At 33.3% G+C, this 22,872-nt stretch overlaps 1 protein-coding gene across 14 annotated transcripts in view; it reads left to right on the top strand.

The window, feature by feature from the left end:
- Window positions 1-22,872, top strand: part of NfI (Nuclear factor I) — a 51,818-nt gene that overhangs the window by 23,399 nt on the left and 5,547 nt on the right. For 2 of the 14 annotated variants that reach the window (XM_088267369.1, XM_088267364.1), the window contains exons 2-8: window positions 7,643-7,798; window positions 8,723-8,914; window positions 10,894-11,077; window positions 12,034-12,105; window positions 13,393-13,488; window positions 19,737-19,931; window positions 22,166-22,306. In XM_088267369.1, coding sequence (XP_088123495.1) covers window positions 7,643-7,798; window positions 8,723-8,914; window positions 10,894-11,077; window positions 12,034-12,105; window positions 13,393-13,488; window positions 19,737-19,931; window positions 22,166-22,306 — 1,036 coding nt within the window. Of the gene's footprint in view, window positions 1-7,642; window positions 7,799-8,722; window positions 8,915-10,893; window positions 11,102-12,033; window positions 12,106-13,392; window positions 13,489-19,733; window positions 19,944-22,165; window positions 22,307-22,872 lie in introns of all 14 variants that reach the window. The other 12 variants (XM_088267361.1, XM_088267367.1, XM_088267360.1 and 9 more) reach the window with 8 other exon arrangements.

Here is a 22,872-nt window from a genome sequence, read left to right as displayed (position 1 = left end):
TTTAAAAAAAATTATATCGTAAGATGTATCATTTTTTCTGTGCAAATTTTAATGACGGTGCTTTGATTATCTTTTTTTAAATTTCACGAATTTTAAAAGTAATTTTGTGCCTCGTTGGCGAAGGATTCCTCGAAACACGTGGTTCTGGGATCGACGTGGGAATTCCACAGAATCCACACTGATTTGGGCACTGCGTTATATTGGCAGCGAATATTGTTTTGGGAAACGTGTCGTCCTTGACATTACAAACACCGGCTAATTCCTGACGTAACACGCGAGAATTTCCCAGTCCTTAAAAATCTTAATTCTACCACCCAACACGCATATCGCTTACTCCTTTCAACAACGTCATATATAAAAAAAACTTAATTTTTCAGGAGATCGTTTTTAAATTTAAAAATATAATGTTATGCATTAAAAATAAATATCAAGCCACTTACTGAATTTTTTACTGTGCAACAGATCTTTTTAGGTAAAACCTGAATGTATTTTCTCCATTTGAAAACTATTTAGTATATTTCAAAAAATTATTAAACAAACCTTTTCTTCAAAATTTTATTTTTTAGGTGAAACCTGAAGGCTTTTTCTCCATTTGAAAAATATATAGTATATTAAAAAAAATAAACAATACCTTTTCTTCAAAATGCAAAAACAACACTTTTTGCCCTGTAGCGGGTAAAAGTTAAGTTAAAAATATGCCGCTTTCGCTGGGATATAGTACGTTTTCTGGGCATTTTGAAAACATGCACACCTGAAAATTGACGATTTTTTATTTATGACGTTGTTCATTTTCAAAATTCAATGTATTTCATTAAAGTAACGGAGTATTTATTGTTAGATCTCTAAATGTAAAATGTAAACTAAAAAAGCTGTTAATTTTTTATCCTAAAGTAGGAAAATGAAATAAAGATAATCAATATTCTTCTCCTTTTAAACGTATAACTCATATAATACCTACATATTTGCTAACTTTTAAATTTTTCGTTTTGTTTTCTGTTACAATCAAATATTTGTTGTTTATATAAAAAACTAACTAACTAACCATCACGCCGCTTCCCCGCAGGGGTAGGCAGAGAGAATAGAACGCCACACCACTCTGTCTTTGCAAACATTCTTTGCCTCTTCCACGTTCATGCATCTACTCATACATACCCGCCGATTGTTACGACTCCTAACCTGACCACTTTCAAGTATTTAGCATACCTGATCGTGCCATGTTTTTCTCGGTCGTCCTCTGCTCTTTTTTCCACTTACATTCGCCTCATAAATTTGTTTTAGTTTATATTTTAAAAAACTCTTATCCGCACCCCAATGGTGCATAGGGCACTGCGTCATATAAACGCAGTGTTATCTTGATCGTTTACACATGAAAGAAAGGTGATCAGCCCTCCGCTTCAGGTACCAGTCCAGGGTAATATTAATATGACAGTGAAAAAATCACTAATATTTATTTTACCCCCCTTGGGAATCGAACCCGGGACCTCCAGAACGGTAGCCGAGCGTGCTGACCATTACACTACGGAGGCGGACAAAAGTTAGTTTATATTAGCATTTTTAATCTAATTTTATTTCGGATATTTATTGTAGTCTTGCCAGTGCTCTTTATTAAAACCTATAATAAAATGTATACCCACACACAGGCCATGCCTTTGTGGGATCTTTTTTTGTTTTAATAGTATATATTTTTATGTACTTGTAATTAAAATATATTGCGAAATGCAAAAGAATTTAAAATACAGAAAAAAAATAGTAAAATTAATGTCAAATAGTAAATTATGTGTAACTCTGTGACCAACCTGTGGCTACTGCCACGCGGACACGCGCTTCTAGTTGCTGGGCGGAAAAATTGTCAGAGATCCAGGAAGCGAGGGGAAATTTTGGAACCATATCAGTTTGGCAATGTCACCGGCGGACGTCTTGCCAGGACTATTCTCATCCGGCGGGTGAATGACAGCGCTCGGGCAGGGTCAAGGGCGCCGGCCCATGCCATAATATCGGGGAAAATCAACAACGCCAGCCGTCATCTTGGTGTCCAGCGAGTTGGGGGGATTCCCACGTATTTCTTAGATGCCATAGGTGTTCTTAACTTGATATGGTATTATCGTATCTAACCTAACCTAATCTAACTGTCATCTTGGTGTCCATCGAGCTGGGGGAATATCAACCTATTTCTTAGACGTAATAGGTGTCTCGACTTGATGTGGTATTATCGTATCTAACCTAACCTAACCTAACTGTCATCTTGGTGTCCAGCGAGTTGGTGGAATTCCCACGTATTTCTTAGATGCCATAGGTGTTCTTAACATTAGGTGGTATTTTCATGTCTAACCTAATCTAACCCAAACGTCATTTTGGTGTCCACCGAGCAGGGGGAATATCCACGTATTTCTTATCTAACCTAACCTAGGTTAGGTTCAGGTTAGATAAAAAATACGTGGATACAGCGTGTGACATCAATTTCAAAAATAAAACGTCATTTCTATCCCAACTGGCGCGATGGGTTGACATTTAAAGGTACCAGAAAATGACAAACTGGGACGATATTTATTCATTTATTGATTGATTTGGCGTTTAATTTGTAGAACTCCATTTTAATTTATGTATTAATTTTAAATCAAACACATGAATTAACCTAACCTAACCTAACCTAACCTAATTGTCATGTTGGTGTCCACCGAGCTGAGGGAATATCCACGTATTTCTTAGACGTTATAGGTGTCTCGACTTGAGGTGGTATTTTCGTGTCTAACCTAATCTAACCCAACCGTCATTTTGGTGTGCATTGAGTTGGGGAATTCCCACGTATTTTTCAGACGTTATAGGTGTCTCGACTTGAGGTGGTATCTAACCTTATCTAACTTATATTATTTTTTGACATCTCATCAAAGATGAAGAAGGATATGAAAGTCTGGGCATTTACGGGGCTGACGACTGTCATAGGCTGGTTTAAGTGATTACTTCACACACGTGTAACATTCACCAATTCTACCCATTATTGACAATCACACTTCTCAAATCCTACACGATGCAGTGCCTGTTGCACCGATATGGGTATGATAAGTTATTATCCCAATCAGCTGAATATATAATAGAATGATGACGTGGATCCGTTTGAATTTGATTTTTTTTAAATAATTGAGTGATTTTAAATTTGTCCTATAAGCTCCTGCCCAGCCTATAACTCCATACTGCAGAATCGATTGTATTTCCGCATAATGGACCATTTTTATGTGTTTTAAAGATAGAAGATAGAAAGTTTTCGAAATTTCCTTTATTCCATTGTTATTTAAATATTAATAATAATAATAATAAAACCCTTATCCGTACCCCAATGGTGCATAGGGCACTGCTTCATATAAACGCAGTGTTATCTTGATCGTTTACACATGAAGGAAAGGTGATCAGCCCTCCGCTTCAGGTACCAGTCCAGGGTAATATTGAATAAATATTACAGTGAAAAAATCACTTACATTTATTTGACCCCCCCCCCCCTGGGAATCGAACCCGGGACCTCCAGAACGGTAGCCGAGCGTGCTGACCATTACACTACGGAGGCGGACATTACAATATAATAAAGTTTTCATTTATTGATTCGGCAGTCACATTGTGGTTTTACTTAGTAAATACCACTAGTATAGAAAAAGTGGTATGTACTAAATAAAATTTAAATAAAATAATCATAAAGTTTTCTAAAGGAAAAAAAAAATATATATAAAAATATTGTGAAAGCAAAAAGTAAACCTTGAAAATTTCGACACGATTAGTTACTGATCAACTAAATTAAGACGATCCTAATTCTTAATAAATTTATTTTTATTCCTACATACATTATGTTTTTGGCAAAATCACAAAAATTCGTCGATTTTCATCGACTAATTTTGAATGTAAATAAAAAGATATTTAAAATAAAATAATCTTCGAGTCACAATTCGCGGCCATTGAAATGACAAGAAATATATTAGACAAAGTAAATAATCTATATTTTTGTTGACATCTCAACATAGACGAAGAAGAATATGGAATTAATTGATTCGGCAGTCACTTTGTGGTAAAATCTATCCTTTTTTAATTAATGTTTTACATCGTAAATACCACTATTTCTTAAAATCTATTTTGACACGCGTTTCGATGTATTCCACATCATTTTCAAATACCGTAAGATGCAACACACCATAATCATCGAAACACGTGTCACAATAGAATTTAAGGAATCGTGGTATTTACCAAGTAAAAAAAAAACAATTTGAAACAGATATTTCATAATTTCATTAGTGATTCGGCAGTCACTTTGTGGTAAAATCTACCCATTTTTAATAAAAGTTTTACTAAGTAAATACCACTATTTCTTAAAATCTACTGTGACACGTGTTTTGATGTATTCCGCATCATACAGTGTTTGAAAATGATGCGGAATGCATCAAAACACGTGTCACGGTAGAATTTAAGAAAAAGTGGTATTTTCTAAGTAAAACATTTATTTAAAAAATAATATGGGAGTCTGGGCATTTACGGGGCTTACGACCGTCATAGGCTGGTTTAATTGATCACTTGAGATAATACCTACAATGAGATAAATTTGATAAAAATAGGTTTACGACAGTAAAAATTAATATAATAATAATATAAATAAACCCTTATCCGCACCCCAATGGTGCAAAGGGCACTGCTTCATATAAACGCAGTGTTATCTTGATCGTTTACATATGAAGGAAAGGTGATCAGCCCTCCGCTTCAGGTACCAGTCCAGGGTATTATTAAATAAATATTAGAGTGAAAAAATCACTTTTATTTATTTGACCCCCCTGGGAATCGAACCCGGGACCTCCAGAACGGTAGCCGAGCGTGCTGACCATTACACTACGGAAGCGTACAATGCGATAAATTGAAAAAATAGGTATGTGACAGTAAAATTAAAAAGAAGAAATACGCTCAGTAAGATAAATTTAAAAAATAGGTTAATGGCAGTAAAAATTAAAATAAGGAACATGTACGATGAGGTAAATGAAATAAAATTGGTTAAAGACGATGAAAAATAAAGTAAGAGATATTATTTTTTGACATCTCATCAAAGATGAAGAAGAATATGGAAGTCTGGGCATTTACGGGGCTGACGACCGTCATCGGCTGGTTTAAGTGGCCACTTTACACACGTGTAACATTCACCGATTCTACCCATTATTGACAACCACACTACTCAAATTCTTAAGTGGCCACTTAAACCAGCCGATGACGGTCGTCAGCCCCGTAAATGCCCAGACTTCCATATTCTTCTTCATCTTTGACGAGATGTCAAAAAATAATATGAAAATAACTCCTGTAATTGGAGATAATCCAGATTTTGTGAACAACTATTTGGACACACTCAAAATGTTGTAAGGAAGAGATACGTACAATAGGATAAATTTGAAAAAAAGATTCACCCATCACAGAAAAATTCAAAAAGTAAATACAAGTATGTATGTATTACACAAAGAAAAATCGACGTGTCTTACGTAAAGTGCTCTAACTACATTTTTGTCAATTTTGAGATATTTGGTGTACGTTATCAACTGACCGTTATCTACAAATATAAAAATAATAATATAATAAAACTCTTATACGCACCCCAATGGTGCATAGGGCACTGCGTCATCTTGTGTTAACGCAGTGTTATCTTGATCGTTTACACATGAAGGAAAGGTGATAAGCCCTCCGCTTCAAGTACCAGTCCAGGGTAGTATTGAATAAATATTACAGTGAAAAATCACTCATATTTATTCTTACCCCCCCCTGGGAATCGAACCCGGGTCCTCCAGAACGGTAGCCGAGCGTGCTGACCATTATACTACGGAGGCTGACAAACAAAAATATAAACAAACGAAAAATATATATTAAATAAATTACGCCTAGTTTTCAGGCATATAAAACGCTATCTGCATCGAATTTTCGAAATGAACTGAACTCCTAAAACGCTTACAACTTAATTTTGACAAAGCATAAAGTTTGAAACGATTTAATACATTATTTCATAGTGTTTTTTAATGTATTATACTAGTTTAGAATTTCAGATAAAACTGTTAAAAAATAAAAAAAATACGTTGAAAAAATCTTCCAAGCTCTCTCCTGTAAAGTAACAGATTTGCAGATAGAGTACTTTATGTAGAGGCCGTCGAAATAATACGTAGAATAGGAATATGTATAGTAAGATAAATTCGAAAAATTAGGTTTGTGACAATAAAAATTAAAATTAACTGAGATAAATTTGAAATAGAGGTTGAACATATCGCTCACTCCTTTCAACAACGTCATATATCAAAAATCGTCAATTTTCAGTTGTGCATGTTTTCAGAATGCCCAGAAAATGTACTATATCCCAGCAAAAGCGGCATATTTTTAACGTAATATTTACCCGCTACAGGGCAGGGCCCGTTGGTTTTTGCATTTTGAAGAAAAGGTATTGTTTGATTATTTTTTAAAAATATACTTAATATTTTTCAAATTGAGAAAAACCTTCAGGTTTTACCTAAAAAGATCTGTTGTACAGTAAAAGTTCAATAAGTGACTTGATATTTATTTTTAATACATTTTATTACATTCTTAAACATTAAAAACGATATCCTGAAAAATCAATCAAGTTTTTTGATATATGACGTTGTTGAAAGGAGTGAGCGATATGACAGAAATATTAAAATAGGAAATACAAGTATGTATTAGGTAAACGATGAAATAATTTTGAATACGTATAAATTAAAACAATGAAAATTTACACTAAGATAAATTTGAAATAACAAGTTTATGACAATACAGCACATATTTTATGGATGTTGCATCTTTTAGAAACGTAGTTTGATGTTAGTATCGATGTTTGAATGTTGATTTATTATATTTTGGTGTATATAATGGATGTATCAGTGTTTTGTTGGGTTCTGGTTGGACCATTGTAAGCACCCACTGTCAACCAAAAGTATAGCAATGCTTGTACGTACATATTTCACAAGCTACTGGTTGGGAAACAATTTTTGTTGAGTTCTGGTTGAACCCAATCGTGCTCTGAAATTGAAAGCTTTATTTTTGGCTTATTGGTGGGAAATAAAATCGATATATGTTGAAAAGCGTTGTAAGTATTCCAATATTAATAAAACAAGTTTAATATTTTGAACTCAAGGCAAAATATTTTACTCAGAAATTTAAAGTTTTATTTCTGGTTTCTTGGTCAGAAATAAGATTGAAATAAGGTATTGTGAGTATTCCAATATTATAAACACACGTACAATAATTCAATACAGGAAGATGTTACTATCTTACCAGTTACAATACTATTTTGTTGGGTTCTGGTTGAATGAACCCAAGACAAAATATAATTCTGAAAGCTTTATTTGTGATTCTTAGTTGAAAATAACATGTGATGAAATGTGGTGTAGGGCACTATAAGTGTTCCACCATAAATCACAATATTTTACAACATTTCAAGCACGTAACGGGCCAGTTGGAATACGGCTTTGTTGGGTTCTGGTTGGAAAAGGGGCTATTTGTACTTAATTTCAAGCTGCTTGCTATGCTTGGTTGAAGTGTGGTGTGGGTGCCGATCGAACCAGCTTATTTTTGGTTGGTCTAACCACTGTGGTGTTCTATTAAGACGAAGGGATTGGGTTTTTGCTTTCAGGATGAATTCCATCCATTCATCGAGGCTTTGATGCCCTTTGTTAAGTCCTTCTCATATACTTGGTTCAACTTACAAGCAGCCAAGAGAAAATACTTCAAAAAACATGAGAAACGAATGTCACTCGAGGAGGAGCGCCACACTAAATATGAACTACAGGTATAACTTTTATTTATTGATTTATTAATACATACAAAGTCAACATTGCTTCTGTTCTCTTGTATGGTTGTGAAACATGGCACCTTACAAGGGCCCAGGCAGCTTTGAGAACAGGTGTCTGCGAAGAATTTTAGGTATACTGTGGTTTGACTTTGTGAGGATGAAGAGATAAAGCGTAGAACGCAGTAAATCTTGGTCACAACTGTCGTCAAGAAAAGGCGATTCAGTTGGCTTGGCCATGTACTCCGCATGCCTCCCGAGAGCTGCCATCAAGCTTGCCTCTTTTACAAGGCATCAGGTTCGCACTGCTGACAATTCGTTGGCAGTTCTCGTCTGAACTTCGGGACGTGGAACAGATTTGGGATGATGCAAGGGGGCTAGCGGCCGACAGAAGAGCCTGGAGACAGTTCGTGGATTTCATATGGTCCACACAGGGACATCTTGTGATGACGTCTCATCACATTCACAAAAGTATAGTTTTGTCTTATCTTAAAACGGAAGAGGTATTCTCGAAATGCTCCATGACTCGTAAAATTTTTGTCAATGAATAATTAAATTTTATTTTTTTAATGAAAAAATGTAAGAGAGGGTTGACGTTTGGTTTGGAATTGATCTCCATATATCGTAGTCATACAGGAGAAAGTGACCAAGTGCATTGTTTTACAAAAACGTGATGATTGACTATTTGATATCTTACTAGCTTAATATTGCCCTGAAAAAATCCCAAAGGATTTTAAACTTGGAAGTTTAATATATTGACTTGTTAAAAATGACTAACTGCATTGGTGTTTATTTTCTTGCCAAGCAAAGGTGACTTGGCGAAATGGCCCTCCTGAACATTTTACGTTTTGATAGTTGGTCACTTTATCCTGTAGGACTACGATATGTATAATGGATGGTTTTGATTATTTTCTGTGTTTTCAGAATGAAAAAGCGGAAGTGAAACAAAAATGGGCCTCTCGTCTGTTGGGCAAGCTAAGAAAAGACATAACACAAGATTGTAGGGAGGATTTTGTATTGTCTATAACCGGGAAGAGGCCAGCAGTGTGTGTACTCTCTAATCCCGACCAAAAGGGAAAGATGAGAAGGATAGACTGTCTCAGACAAGCAGACAAGGTAAACCCACAATATAAAATAATTTGGTGCTAAACAGGGACGTGTGATAGGTATCGTAGCCTTGTACGAGGTTAGGCCCAGTGTTGTCATATGTCTAACCAAAAAATCTGAATCAAACAGTCTAGAAATCTGTATAAAATCTGTATAGAATCAATAACCCAAAATCTGTATAGGTGCCTATTTGCCACTGCTTTGAAATTTTTATACAAATAGCACGATCTGTTGAACAGAACTCACAGTATGCATATTCTTCATCCTTTACTTGTTTCTAAAAAGTACTACCTAAAAGTAATAAAAGCCTAAAATCTGTATCAATACAGATAAATCTGTAAAAATGGCAGCACTGGTTAGGCTGTCAAATTTTAAATATGAATTGCGCACGCGCCGTAGTTATTACGTATACTGCGCATGCGTGTTCTATTATATGAAATAATTGCCAATCTAATAAAAATTGGTACCTACCTTGATATTTTAGAAACGGGGCATATTGTTCAAATTTTGTTTTATTATTATTTTACCGCAGGTAACGATATAGCTCTTTTATAAGCTTCGTCGGGAAATTGAAGTATATTATAATAAGCAGTTGTAAAAATCAGTTTTTGTATTTTTATAACATAAAGAAAACACCACAAGGTTAATATATTATTTAAATGCGTTGTGTTAGCTCTGCATGCATAAGGGTAAGGGGTTTATTTTCATCATAGTTTAGTATGTTTAAAGGTGTTAAACAGGGATGTGTAATGGCACCGTGGCTTTGTTATCCATATAAAGATAATTGAATGAAAGAACTGAAATGTTTCAAATTGGAATTAATGGAAATAATCAATTTGACTGTCTATTGCCTTTTGTATGCTGGCGATGCTGTGCTTTTTGCTGATATATGACAAGACTTGTAGTAATAGAGGTGTATAATGTATGAAAAAAATGAATTTTGTGTTGATGAATGTTGACAAATCCAAGGTCATGGTTGTTAAAGAAATGAATGTAGATCTGGGTGTAAAATAGTGGTAAATAAGGTCGATAAAATAAGAAAAGGTATAAATGTAAATGCCCAGACTTCCATATTCTTCATCATCTTTGATGAGATGACAAAAAATATTTTGAAAATTAACTCCTATAATCGGAGATAATCCAGATTTGTGAACAAGTATTTGGACACTCAAAATGTTGTAAGAAAAAGTGTGTTGAGGTGGTTTGGGCATGTGTAACAAACTAATGAAAAAAGAACCATAAAAGAAATTTATATGGCGAATGTGATATGTAACATCATATCACATATCGCCCACTCCTTTCAAGAACGTCATAAATCAGAAAACTTGATTTTTCAGGAGACCGTTTTTAAAGTTTAAAAATATAATACAATGTTTTAAAAATAAATATCTAGCCATTTATTGAACTTTTTACTACGCAACAGATCTTTTTAGGTAAAACCTGAAGATTTATTCTCCATTTGAAAAATATTTAGTTTATTTAAAAAAATAATTAAACAATACCTTTTCTTCAAAATGCAAAAACAACACTTTCTGCCCTGTAGCGGGTAAATATCAAGTTAAAAATATGCCTGTATTTCTGGGATATAGTACACTTTCTGGGCATTCCGAAAACATGCACAACTGAAAATTGACGATTTTTGATTTATGACGTTCTTGAAAGGAGTGAGCGATATGTAATGAAAAAAAGGGGAAGACCGAGAAAACTTGGCAAGAACAAGCATTCCAAATACTTAAGAATGGTATGTTGAGATGGTTTGGGCAAGTGTAACAACGAATAAGTGAAAAAAAAACAGTAAAACAAATAGGGCGAATGTAGGCAAATTTTCTCGCTATTAGGGTTTTTTTTGCTTTAACAGATTTAATTGATTGACATTCACTCTGTTCCCAGCATTCACTCTCCTTTCAATATCTTTATCAATCTTCCATACTCCCCAAATTACTATTACATCCTTAGATCCTTATTCATGCGGCTGTATTTGCTTTTAGGTCTGGCGGTTGGATTTGGTGATGGTGATTCTCTTCAAAGCGATTCCCCTTGAAAGTACAGACGGAGAACGCCTGGAGAAAAACCCCGAATGCACCCAGCCAGGGCTGTGTGTCAACCCCTATCACATCAACGTCTCCGTGCGAGAGCTGGACCTCTACCTTGCCAACTTCATCAACAGCTATGGTGAAGACTATCGCATACCCATCGGTCGATCCCTTTTGATATTTTGCCTAGAAATGAGTAGATGTAGCATAAACCAAACAATTGTCATCCAAAAACCTTGCTCTACTCTCTCAGTTCACTATCATATCAGATGTAGCATAAACCCAATAATTGTCGGCAAAAAATTTGCTCTACTCTCTCAGTTTCCTATCATATCAGATGCAGCATAAACCCAACAACCACCAGCTAAGAACTTTTCTCTACTCTTTCAGTTTACTATCATATCAGATGTAGCATAAATACGACAATCAACAGCCAAAAACCTTGCTCTACTCTCTCAGTTCACTATCATATCAGATGTAGCATAAACCCAACAATCACTAGCTAAAAATTGTTCTACTCTCAGTTTACTATCATATCAGATCATTTATGTAGCATAAATCCAACAATTGAAAGCCAAAATTTGTTCTACTCTATAAATTCATTATCTTATCTAAGCGCAGTCAATCTCAGTTAATCTCAGCTGGGTTCTGTAAAACGTACAGATTTTTTAAAATTTCCCTGATTTTGCAGCCACTTTATCTCCATTTTAAATTTAAATTTCACTGGGTAAATACCAATTTTTAAAAAATCTATTGTGACACGTGTTTCGATGCATTTTGCATTATTTTCAAACACCGTATTATGTTAAATGTGGACGTTAATATTTTTTATTTTCTACCGATTGGAGCCGTTTAATTTTTTTTAACATAACGTGTTTTGCAAGTGGACTACTCATTTATTATATTTTGAAGGCCTCTTTATAATTATAATATTATTATTAAGAATAATTAAAAAATGAGGGACACATTTTAGAAGAGTATAATCGTGTCAGTATAAAATAAGGCAGAACTCTAATTTTCGGTTCATCTTTTGCATACAGAGAGATGTGATAAACTGGACGGAAAAGTTTTCATTTTGAAATGCGTTGTTTTCAGATATCCTTAGTGGGACTAACTACCAGTCACAGTCTAAAAACAAAGACCACGATAATGATGGCAAGAACAAAGGTAAACAGCTATCGTGGCATGGAGATATTTGAGTGTTTCTTGGTGTTAATCTTTACGACTCATTCTAACTATTTTGCACCTTCTCAAAGTATACCAGCATCAACTGTGTTTAGTCTTGGAGCATGTTTGTGTTTTGATGTGATCGATGTTGTTGTTTGCACGACTCGCTGTGTTGTTCATTTTGTTTGTGTTTTTATATCTAAATGTGTTTTTTTGTTGTTTTGTTGTTCACTAGGTTTAAGGCAATCATACACCCCGCGAGACGTGGCTAGAAAACAATACGACCAGTTTTCATTTTGTAATCATCCATTTAAAAAAAAAACTTTCACATTGTACAAAGTCAGAATACCCCTTTGTCCATTTGAAATAATAGGTGGTAAATAATTGTTGATACAGGTTTTTCCCTTCAAATTCGACATTTTACAAACCAAATTGGATGCCCTACAAAAAATTGGACGTCATATTGTATTTTATAAAAAAAATGAAGTTTTAAAAATACATTCAAAGGCTGTCCAAACTTAAAACACAGGAAGGGACATTTTTTTGTAGTACGCTTTTAAGTAGAATCTACTTACTCCAAAAATGCAAAAAAAACCTACTACAAAAAAATGTCTCTTACTGTGTTTTGAGTTCGGACAGCCGTGTACTCATGATTCAAAGCAGTATTGAAAATCTTGTCTGAAAACTTGAGTACACGTCGCGCGCACAGACTATGACAGCGCGCCGCGCAGGTTTGACAACTTGACGACTAACGCACTCGCTAGTCTTAAGGATAAAAGATGTGGACAGGTATGACTACAGTATAGTACTACATATACACTGACGGTATATGTAGTGCAAAAATGAATATATTTTTAGAAAAACCTTACCAGCTTTTGTATTAAATACAATATATTGTCAAATTTGTTTTGTAAAACATCCAATTTGTTCAGTCAAATGTCCGATTTGACTTGAAATGCATCCAATTTGATGTGAAAAACCTGTAAACACTTGCTTTATTTTAAAATTCAGACGCTTTTATAAACCTAGCTGTCCGTTATCTAGCTTTTTCTGACCACCATTGTGTAGAGACATCACACAAATTGTGTTTAGAAATTCACCACACAGACCGTGTTTAGAAGTGTTTATCGTCTTTGTGTCTTTTAACTATGTGTTCAGTTTTCGTTTATCGAGTATCGATACCGTTTTTTCGGCTGATTAATGGTCCCTCCTCTTCCTCTTCTCCCCGTCCAACCCGTAAACACGGCGTGTTAATATTTTTTAGAAGTTTCTCGTAACTTGTTGCAGGTTTCAGCCACAATCCGTACAATGGCGTCATCTGTAACGACATCATCATGGCAACTGGTGTCTTTTCTTCAAGGGAGCTGTGGAAAATATCTAAAGGTGATCGATATGGCAACTTTTACTTATTTCTTAGACTCAAATTACACGCTAAACCCGATTTTCAACCGAAAAACCACAAAGAAATTAAAAGTGAATAAATATCAGGCCTGATGATGAGTTACTTTCAAAAAGTCATAACAAAAAAATTCTCTTTTTCACACCCTATAACATCTTTTTTATCTAATTCGATATATTACTTTTTTGCGTAAATAATCGCACTTAAATGCACAAAACGTATACTCTTGTCGTAAAAAAACACACCGAAACAATTTTACATCCGTAAGTTACAAAATATCTTCGTAAACCACAGGTTCAAAAATTTCACTCATCCGCACCTAATGCTGCATAGGGCACTGCATCAAACTGATGCAATGTTAAGTTGATCGTTTATTGTACGAAGGTAAGGTGATCAGTCTTGCGCTTCATGAACCAGACCGGGGTAATATTAAACAAATATTACAGTGTAAAAACACTTATATTTATTTTAACTTCACCTAGGAATCGAACACGGTACCTCCAGCATAATAGCTAACCGTGGTAGCCACTACACTATAGAAGTGGAACGCAGTTTAGAAATTTAGTCAAAATTTTTTATCATATACTTTACTTTTATTTTCAAGTTATATGTTGAAATAACAAAATAGATATTTTAATGTTCAAATTATCAAAAAAGTTGTATAAAATAGACTCAAAATAGAGTCGTGTTGCTCTGTAAAACAAAGAAACGTCACTTAAGTTTATCAAGTTCATTTCAAAACTAACGTTAAGTCGCCATCTTGGTTATTCTATGTCGCACACTGTTTTATCGACAGAACACTAGTTAAAAAAAATAGAAGCATATTTCGCTTACTCCTTTCAACAACGTCATATCTAAAAAAACAAGGCCTACTAGAGACAGGCCTGGGCGCGCAAACGCCGAATTACGAAGTCAGTGCTATTGTCCGCGTGCGATATGCGAGTGGAATTTCGGATTATTTTTTAAAGTTTTAAACCTACAATTTTCGAAAATCCAGATGTTTAAATGATAACAGTTTATACAAAAAAGGAAAGGTAAAAATAAAACGAATTAATATTACATAAAAAGGCATTATTTATTTTCTTATATACACACACATACACATATACATGTATATATATATATATTTATATATATATATATATATATATATATATATATATATATATATATATATATATATATATATATATATATATATATATATATATATATATATATATATATATATATATATATATATAAAATATACTATATCATACTCAAAAACACAAAAATAGTAATGGAACCTACAGTAAATTATACAAGTAAATTATAATAATGACATCAAGAAAATGTTGCATTTACCAAGTAAAATTAAAATTTAAAATGGACAGAAATTACCACAAAGCTATAATCTCACCATAAAAGACATGCATCAGGAATATAATTATTTCTAATATGTATATTTATATATATATATATATATATATATATATATATATATATATATATATATATATATATAAATATGTATATATATATATATATATATATATATATATATATATATATATATATATATATATATATATATATATATATATATATATATATATATATATATATATATATATATATATATATATATATATATATATATATATATATATATATATATATATATATATATATATATATATATATATATATATATATATATATATATATATATATATATATATATATATATATATATATATATATATATATATATATATATATATATATATATATATATATATGTATATACATATACACATTTAACATTAAAAACATGTAATATAACAGTAATTGAAAAAAATCTATTCAACTCAAATATTTTAAGCATAAGATATCAAATGGAAAAATAATTGGACATGAAAAGAAGCTTATAATTATGTAAGTAAATTTCTTAATATTGGTGACCATATAAGTAGATTCAATTACAACATTTGCATTTAATCTTGTACTACTCAATTTAACAAAATACTTCAATTTTGTTAAATTGACAATTGAGAATATGTGATTTATGTTATGTGAAGGATTTAATTTAAAGACATGTTACATTAATTTACTCAAACAGTTTACACATTAGGTTTGATAGTTGATGGTTATGGATGAGAAAAAACTAATAAAATTTTAGTACTTTTCTACTTGATCCCGAACAACTTTGTGCAGCAAGTTCATCATTTTTGATTTTTGCTAAGTTACTTAAAAGGATTTTACAGGTTCTATGGCAAATATTTTCTAATATTATTTGCAAAGTCTTATTACAAATACATTCATTTAAAAAATCACCTTGATTCAAGAAATAATAATTTAATTTAGAAACACTTATCTTATTTAAAATATAGAGTTGATTCTGGCCACTAATAAAAACATCAGGACAATAATCTAAAATTGTTTGCAAACTAAACCATACCAATGCTGTAGCAAGAGGAATGCACAAATAATTAGTATTAAATAACATATGATACGTAGCCGAGGAGTGTACAAACATTGACGCTGCAAATATCAAAGTATTCCCGCTGTATCGACGGAGATTTTTTAGGGTAGCGGCATACTTAATTTGTTCTATAATGAACATAATTCTCTGATCACTATCTGGGAAGTGTGATTGCAACATAATTAGAACATCATTTAAATCAATGGCGGGGATGGTAATGCATGGATAGAGGATTCAATAAAATTTATCACGTCACTTAAATCATCTACGTTTTTGATTATACTCACATTTCTTGGATGACGACTTTTACTTACTAACTTATTACCTAAATATAAATGTATTTTTAAATCACTCACTACTTTAATAGCGCCCAAAACACAAGGCGCATCATTTAAGTCAATTAAACACAAAACTCTTTGTAACGCTGTCTCCGTTAAAACCCATTCTGGTTTAATTTGATTGGTCTTAGTTAAATCGTCTAAACTGTTTATGGATTTTGCTTCATTCAGCTTCCTTAGGTCATCGAGGCTGTTTTGAAGAGCGATCTCCATCCGGGATGTCTCCACATCAGCGAGTCTTCTAGTTGATTGGGGTGCGGTGGATAGATATTTGGGAGCACTCGGAAATATTGTAGGAATTGCTCCCTCACGAAGCTTGGGAATTTTGCGAGGCACATCTATAGCTTCCTCGCGTACTGTGCATCTGTCGCTTCGTATAATCATGGATTCTTCGAAATGCTTGATGCAAACATATGGATTTTTTATTCCAGAAAAATCCGTAGGAATCCGACAAAGCCATTTTTTTCCGTAGAGCATCGTTTTTTGGAAGAGCAAATGTGGATACATTTTCTTTTTGAGAGCGGTAGTTGGATTTACATCCAAAAACGCTGCAACATCTCCCCATTTTGTTTTGTAAACCACCTGTAATGAAACAAAGAAATTAAGCGTAGGAATTTAAGAATGCTAAGTTTGGTCATCCGAGGTTATCGTTTGGTTATCTTGGATAAACTCAACATGAATAGTGTATGTTTAATACAATAATTTAATATGATAACGAAAACGAACAGAAATTTGAGTCGACATCATCTCTCGTGAGTAAGCTCATGGATTCGTAAGCGAAATATAACCTCAAATGTGAAATAATGATTTTGTTGAAAATATTAAGTATTGTTATAAATAAAACACGTGTCAATATTCACGTTACATAAACACTTAAAAATGAAATACAAATAAGTATGCATTGTTATATAAGCTAAAAAGTAGCAACGATTTATTGAAACGTCAAATGAGATTTAAACTCGTATAAACATCGAAATTGTGTTATAAATACGAAAATTACTTACCAATTCAATTTTCAAATACACTTCACTGTCTAATCACTCACTTTGAAGTTTATATGCTTTTAATTCAATATCAAAACAACACACAAATAAAGCAACAACGAACATCAACATAAACAATCGCGGCCATTTGTAAACACTGGACGCACCGACGCACTCCGCTTGGCTCGAACTGCAAATTTTAGAACACCGATTTGATCACGTGACATTTCAAAAACCCTTGTGCGCCCAGGCCTGTCTCTAGTCGGCCTTGTAAAAAAACTTGATTTTTCAGGAGATCGTTTTCAAAGTTAAAGAATAAAATAAAATGTATTAAAAATAAATATCCAGCCACTTATTTAACTATTTAGAGTGTAACAGATCTTTTAAGGTAAAACCTTAAGGTTTTTTCTCCATTTGAAAAATATTTAGTATATTCAAACAAATAATTAAACAATACCTTTTCCTCAAAATGCAAAAACAACACTTTCTGCTCTGTAGCGGGTAAATATTAAGTTAAAAATATGCCGCTTTTGTTGGGATATAGTACATTTTCTGGGCATTCTGAAAACGTGCACAACTGAAAATTGTCGATTTTTGATATATGACGTTGTCGAAAGGAGTGAGCGATTCTTTTAAATCCTTAAAAATTAAATTCTGGAATCCTCTCCTTGTATTTAAATCCATATCCTTCCACTTTCTTCATTTCTTTATTTTTTTATCACTTATATTCTAAAAAATATCCTTTTCCTAGCTTCTAGCTTCTAATTTTAACTGATTATTAATTCATTACCAACCTATTTTAATTTGGAGCGTTTTTTTTCTTACTTTTTTCTGCAGTAAAAATGACATTCATATTTATTGAAAAAAAGCGTTTGATTTGAATCACAATTTCGTAAACTTTTAAGGTTTTTGGGTCATATATGTAGATACTAAAAAAAAATATAATAAAACCCTTATCCGCACCCCAATGGTGCATAAGGCACTGTGTCATATTAACGCAGTGTTATCTTGATCGTTTACACATGAAGGAAAGGTGATCAGCCCTCCGCTTCAGGTACCAGTCCATGGTAATACTGAATAAATATTACAGTGAAAAAATCACTTAAATTTATTTTACCCCCTTTGGGAATCGAACCCGGGACCTCCTGAACGGTAGCCGAGCGTGCTGACCATTACACTAAGGAGGCGGACATACTAAGGAATCAGCTAAAAATGACATCCATCATTTTTCATTACTCTTCTTTCTAGTATGGCGCACACTTTTTGATTTTAAGAGTTTTCATTCGAATTTTCCTTGTCGGAAATTAATGTTAGCAAGCAATTATGAAAATTAGATAAACATCATCCTTAGCCAATCAAAAATGGTAGTAAAAATTGTTTACAATATTTTGAGTGTGTCCAAATCTTTGCTAACAAATCTGGGTTTGTTCCCTTAGGAATTATTTATATTGACATCTCATTTGAGATAAAGAAGAACATGAACGTCTGGGTATTTACAGGGGTTATGACCTATCTTAGGCTGGATTAAGTGATCACTTTATACACGTGTATCCAGTATTTTACATATAAATTATCCAAATTTATTATTATTATTATTCACTATTCTACTCATGATTGACAACCACACTTCTTAATTTCGGAAGTTCCATTATTATTTTTATTTTTTAATTGGCACGTTCTTTCACGTGTGAGTTCTCGACACCATCTATGGTTGAGTTGGGTAAGCTTTTTATTCAGCAGAGACCCTTACGAAATATATGTAAGATTCTTACCGAAATATTTTACATACTAGAAGACGCCTGAAAACATGATTTTCAATTCTTATTAAATTTATTTTACTGGCAATATTTTGAGTTAGTTCGCAAATCTGGGTTTGTCATATAGGAGTTATTTTTATTGAAATCTTAATAATTAACCAGAAAGTAAAATCTATCATTAAGTAGAATCTACTTAGTCCAAAAATGCAAAAAAAATGTCCTTTGCTGTGTTTTGAGTTTGGACAGCCGTGATATATCATATGGGCTTGTTGGGTAATATATCCTAAATAAAACAAATTTTTTATTGGATTGAATTCTACATTTATTTATGTATATCTTAATACGTGACGCGTCTAGGAGTACATCCCTAATAATAGCAATTATTGTTAGTATATAAGGACATTTTATAAATAATATTAGTCAGTGTTTGATAATGTCCTAAGAGGACGAAACGCGACACGTATTAAGATAAACATAAATAAATGTAGAATTCAATCCAACAAAAACCTTGTTTTATTTTGGATATATTACCCAACAATTCAATATGGAATTCTACCAACTGTCTGCAGTTACAATTAATATATTATAGGCCTTTTAAATAGATACCCAGATTTTTATATTCTTCATCATCCGTGTTGAGATGTTCTTTTGGATCAATATGTTGACCTTGTGCCTGTATCCCAGCAGCGTCTATACTCCAGGAGACTGCAGACGATGGCGGTGGAAGCGGTGGAGGATCGGGCTCCATCAAGTTGGAGCAAGGAGGGTACTACTGCGGGGGGTATGGAAGTCCAGCTCCCCAGCCAACCGCTCCGCCCTCAGGGTTCGACTCTGCTGCAGACAGAGCAACCCCTCAGACGATGCTGGTTGGAGGCTGCTTCAGTGAGTATTGCGGTATCTACAATTACTTTTCTTACTATCTTAAAGCCTTTTTATTAGAAACACCATGTAGTTCGAACTCCATTGAGTTTTATTTAACCTTCATAGATTCGCGTGACCATTCTCGAGGCAAAACCAAACAATTATACCTTTTAAGGCTGTTGAATTCTTCAGTCATATCAAATGTCCATTTTTTGTTGTTGCTCATAATCATTCTTAGACAATTTTAATATATATTTTGTATATTAAAAGCATTGTTTACTTTGTGGTATGGTAATATAACACTCTCCTTATCATTCATCGTTCACCTTGTCTAATATCACTTTTATAAACGAATATTCACTTATTTGTCAAATATTTATAAAAGTGGTATTACACAAAGTGAACGATGAATGATAAGGAGAGTGTTAGTATTGAACTTGATCACTCGAGCACTAGAATAATTTTGCTTTATAACAACCTACCTATCTATCATGAAAATGATGTTACTTTGGTTATATTGGACAATAGTTCAAAGGAACCAACCAACTTTAGACTTATCTGAGAGTGACAATGTGGTCAATGTGACTACACACGAATACTTGAAGGTTGAATCAATCTATTGTACCGTTCGATTTCATACCATATCTTTTCTAAATTAGGTGTTATTAGCTTATTACATTATCCGTATTCGATTAGTATTTATTTATGTGCTTGTTCATTACTTGCATCGAATCTTGCGTGATAAAGTATTCTTAAATGGTTTTCTGACCGTCGTTTCAATGTTTGCATCGCTGTAACATGCATGTCGTGTGCTTTATTGCATTGTTCGAATATGACTTTTAAAAAAAAACTGCTGCAACAAGTGTATAAAACGAAAAATTGAGAAAAAGCAAAAGACCCAGAGAAAACCCTGCGGAACACCACAGGTAACAATCGACCGCTTTAGTTGAGTTATTTTATCATTGAAAACTCCACATCTCAGTCAGGTTAAATAAATTATGTGTTTCTTTTTTCTTCTTGTTATCCTTATCCCGTACCCAAGTGCGAAGGGCAATGTATCGTATGGAAGTAGTTTTTATAATGATCGTCAAATACATGAAGGAAACGTGATCAGCCCTAAATTTCAGGTGTCATTCCAAGGATTACACCCTGGACTATTTATATATAATATATTAGATACTAGAGTAAACAATTTACAACATTTTGAGTGTGTCCAAATACTTGTTCACAAATCTGGATTATCTCCAATTATAGGAGGATTTTTCAAATCAGATGTATGTATCCAATAGATGTCTCTAGTGAAGTTCTAGTGATTCAAGAACAATGTTTCAAAATTGGTTCACATATATATAGAACTTCCAAGAATTTGAGAAGTGTGGTTGTCAATAATGGGTAGAATTGGTGAATGTTACACGTATGTAAAGTGATCACTTTAACCAGTCTATGACGGTCGTTAGCTCCGTAAATGCCCAGACTTCCATATTCTTCTTCATCTTTGATGAGATGTCAAAAAATAAGAGTAAATAATCACTAATATTTATATTAACCCTTCTGGGAATCGAACCCGAGACCCCCAGCAAGGTAGCCTTACGCTATAACTACTACAATATGAGGGTGGACAAAATAAAAGTATAATCTGAATGTTTATTCAAGTCACCAATTCAAGAGTCGGATGACTTGGAGCAATATCCATAAATTTCTAGTCTAGTCTGCACTTGGCCTCCACAGCGTAATGGTTAGAGTATTTGGCTACCATGCTAGATGTCTTGAATTCGATTCCCAGGGGGGGTTAAGATAAATACAATATTTTTTTACTCTAACGATTATTTAATATCAAGCGGGACTGATCATACTCCAATATAACTTAATAACATGATCAATATAACACCGAATTGATATGATACATTGCCTTTTGCACTGTTTAGTGCGAAAAGAATTAAAAGAAAAAGAAAAAATTGTCTGTACTCATTGAAACTGAGTGAAGTATTTTTAATTTGATACAACAGTAAAAAAACAAAGATAAAAAAGTAATCCACGATTGATTGAAATTGATGAACGATGATGGCACTTAAAGTTCGAGGGTTGGTACTACCTAGAAATCACACGAATCAACAGGATTGCCATAAATTTGTCAGACTGGGGATTTATTGAGTGATGTGTTTAATTGGGGTTATTTTTCTGTTCAAGAAAGAATTTTACGATTCGAACATTTTTTGTAGTTTTGAGCCCTACATATATTACTTTCTCCCATACAGTTTCCACCCTTCCACACAACACGCCAAATAGCCTTGTCACTTCGTCAGGACAAGCTGGAGGAACATTAGTAGGACCTAACACAATTTTCTACCAGCCACACGGCGGAACTGCGGACCATCACGCCGGAATTTATTCAAATGGTGAGTCAGACTTATTTTTAATTGGTATGGGTGCTTGTGATAAAATTTTCACATCGCTTTGCCTATTCTCACTATCCTACCTGCAGACAAGCCTCTAAAAGTAGAGGAGAATGATACAGATTTTTTTACATTTTAATTTTCACAATTGTTCAATATTTTTTCTAATAAATATTTTGTATAGCTAAAAAAGTCAGATATGCAACAATTCCCATTTCATTCTCACCTATACACACTCACGCACACACACACACACACACACACACAGTTATAATTTTTTTTAAAGGTTTGCGTACATTTTTAGTACATTTATTTTTAATTGACTAACAAACTAACTCATCTCACCAATATATGTCTATAGTGAAGTTCTGGTAATTCAAGAACAATGTTTCAAAATTGGTTCATATATGTAGAACTTCCAAGAAATTGAGTAGTGTGGTTGTTAATAATGGGTAGAATTGGTGAACGTTACACGCGTGTAAAGTGATCACTTAAACCACCACAATTTTGCCGCACATATGTCTGATCGTAGTTATGAAGTGGTATAAAGTTAATACTGTCATTCTTTA

Source organism: Brachycentrus maculatus, unplaced genomic scaffold, assembly GCF_059751285.1.
Source record: "Brachycentrus maculatus isolate JH-2025_06_01 unplaced genomic scaffold, ASM5975128v1 h1tg000293l, whole genome shotgun sequence".
Lineage (NCBI taxonomy): Eukaryota > Metazoa > Arthropoda > Insecta > Trichoptera > Brachycentridae > Brachycentrus > Brachycentrus maculatus.
Note: the sequence above shows the minus strand (reverse complement) of the source record. Positions and strands in the feature narration are given on the sequence as shown.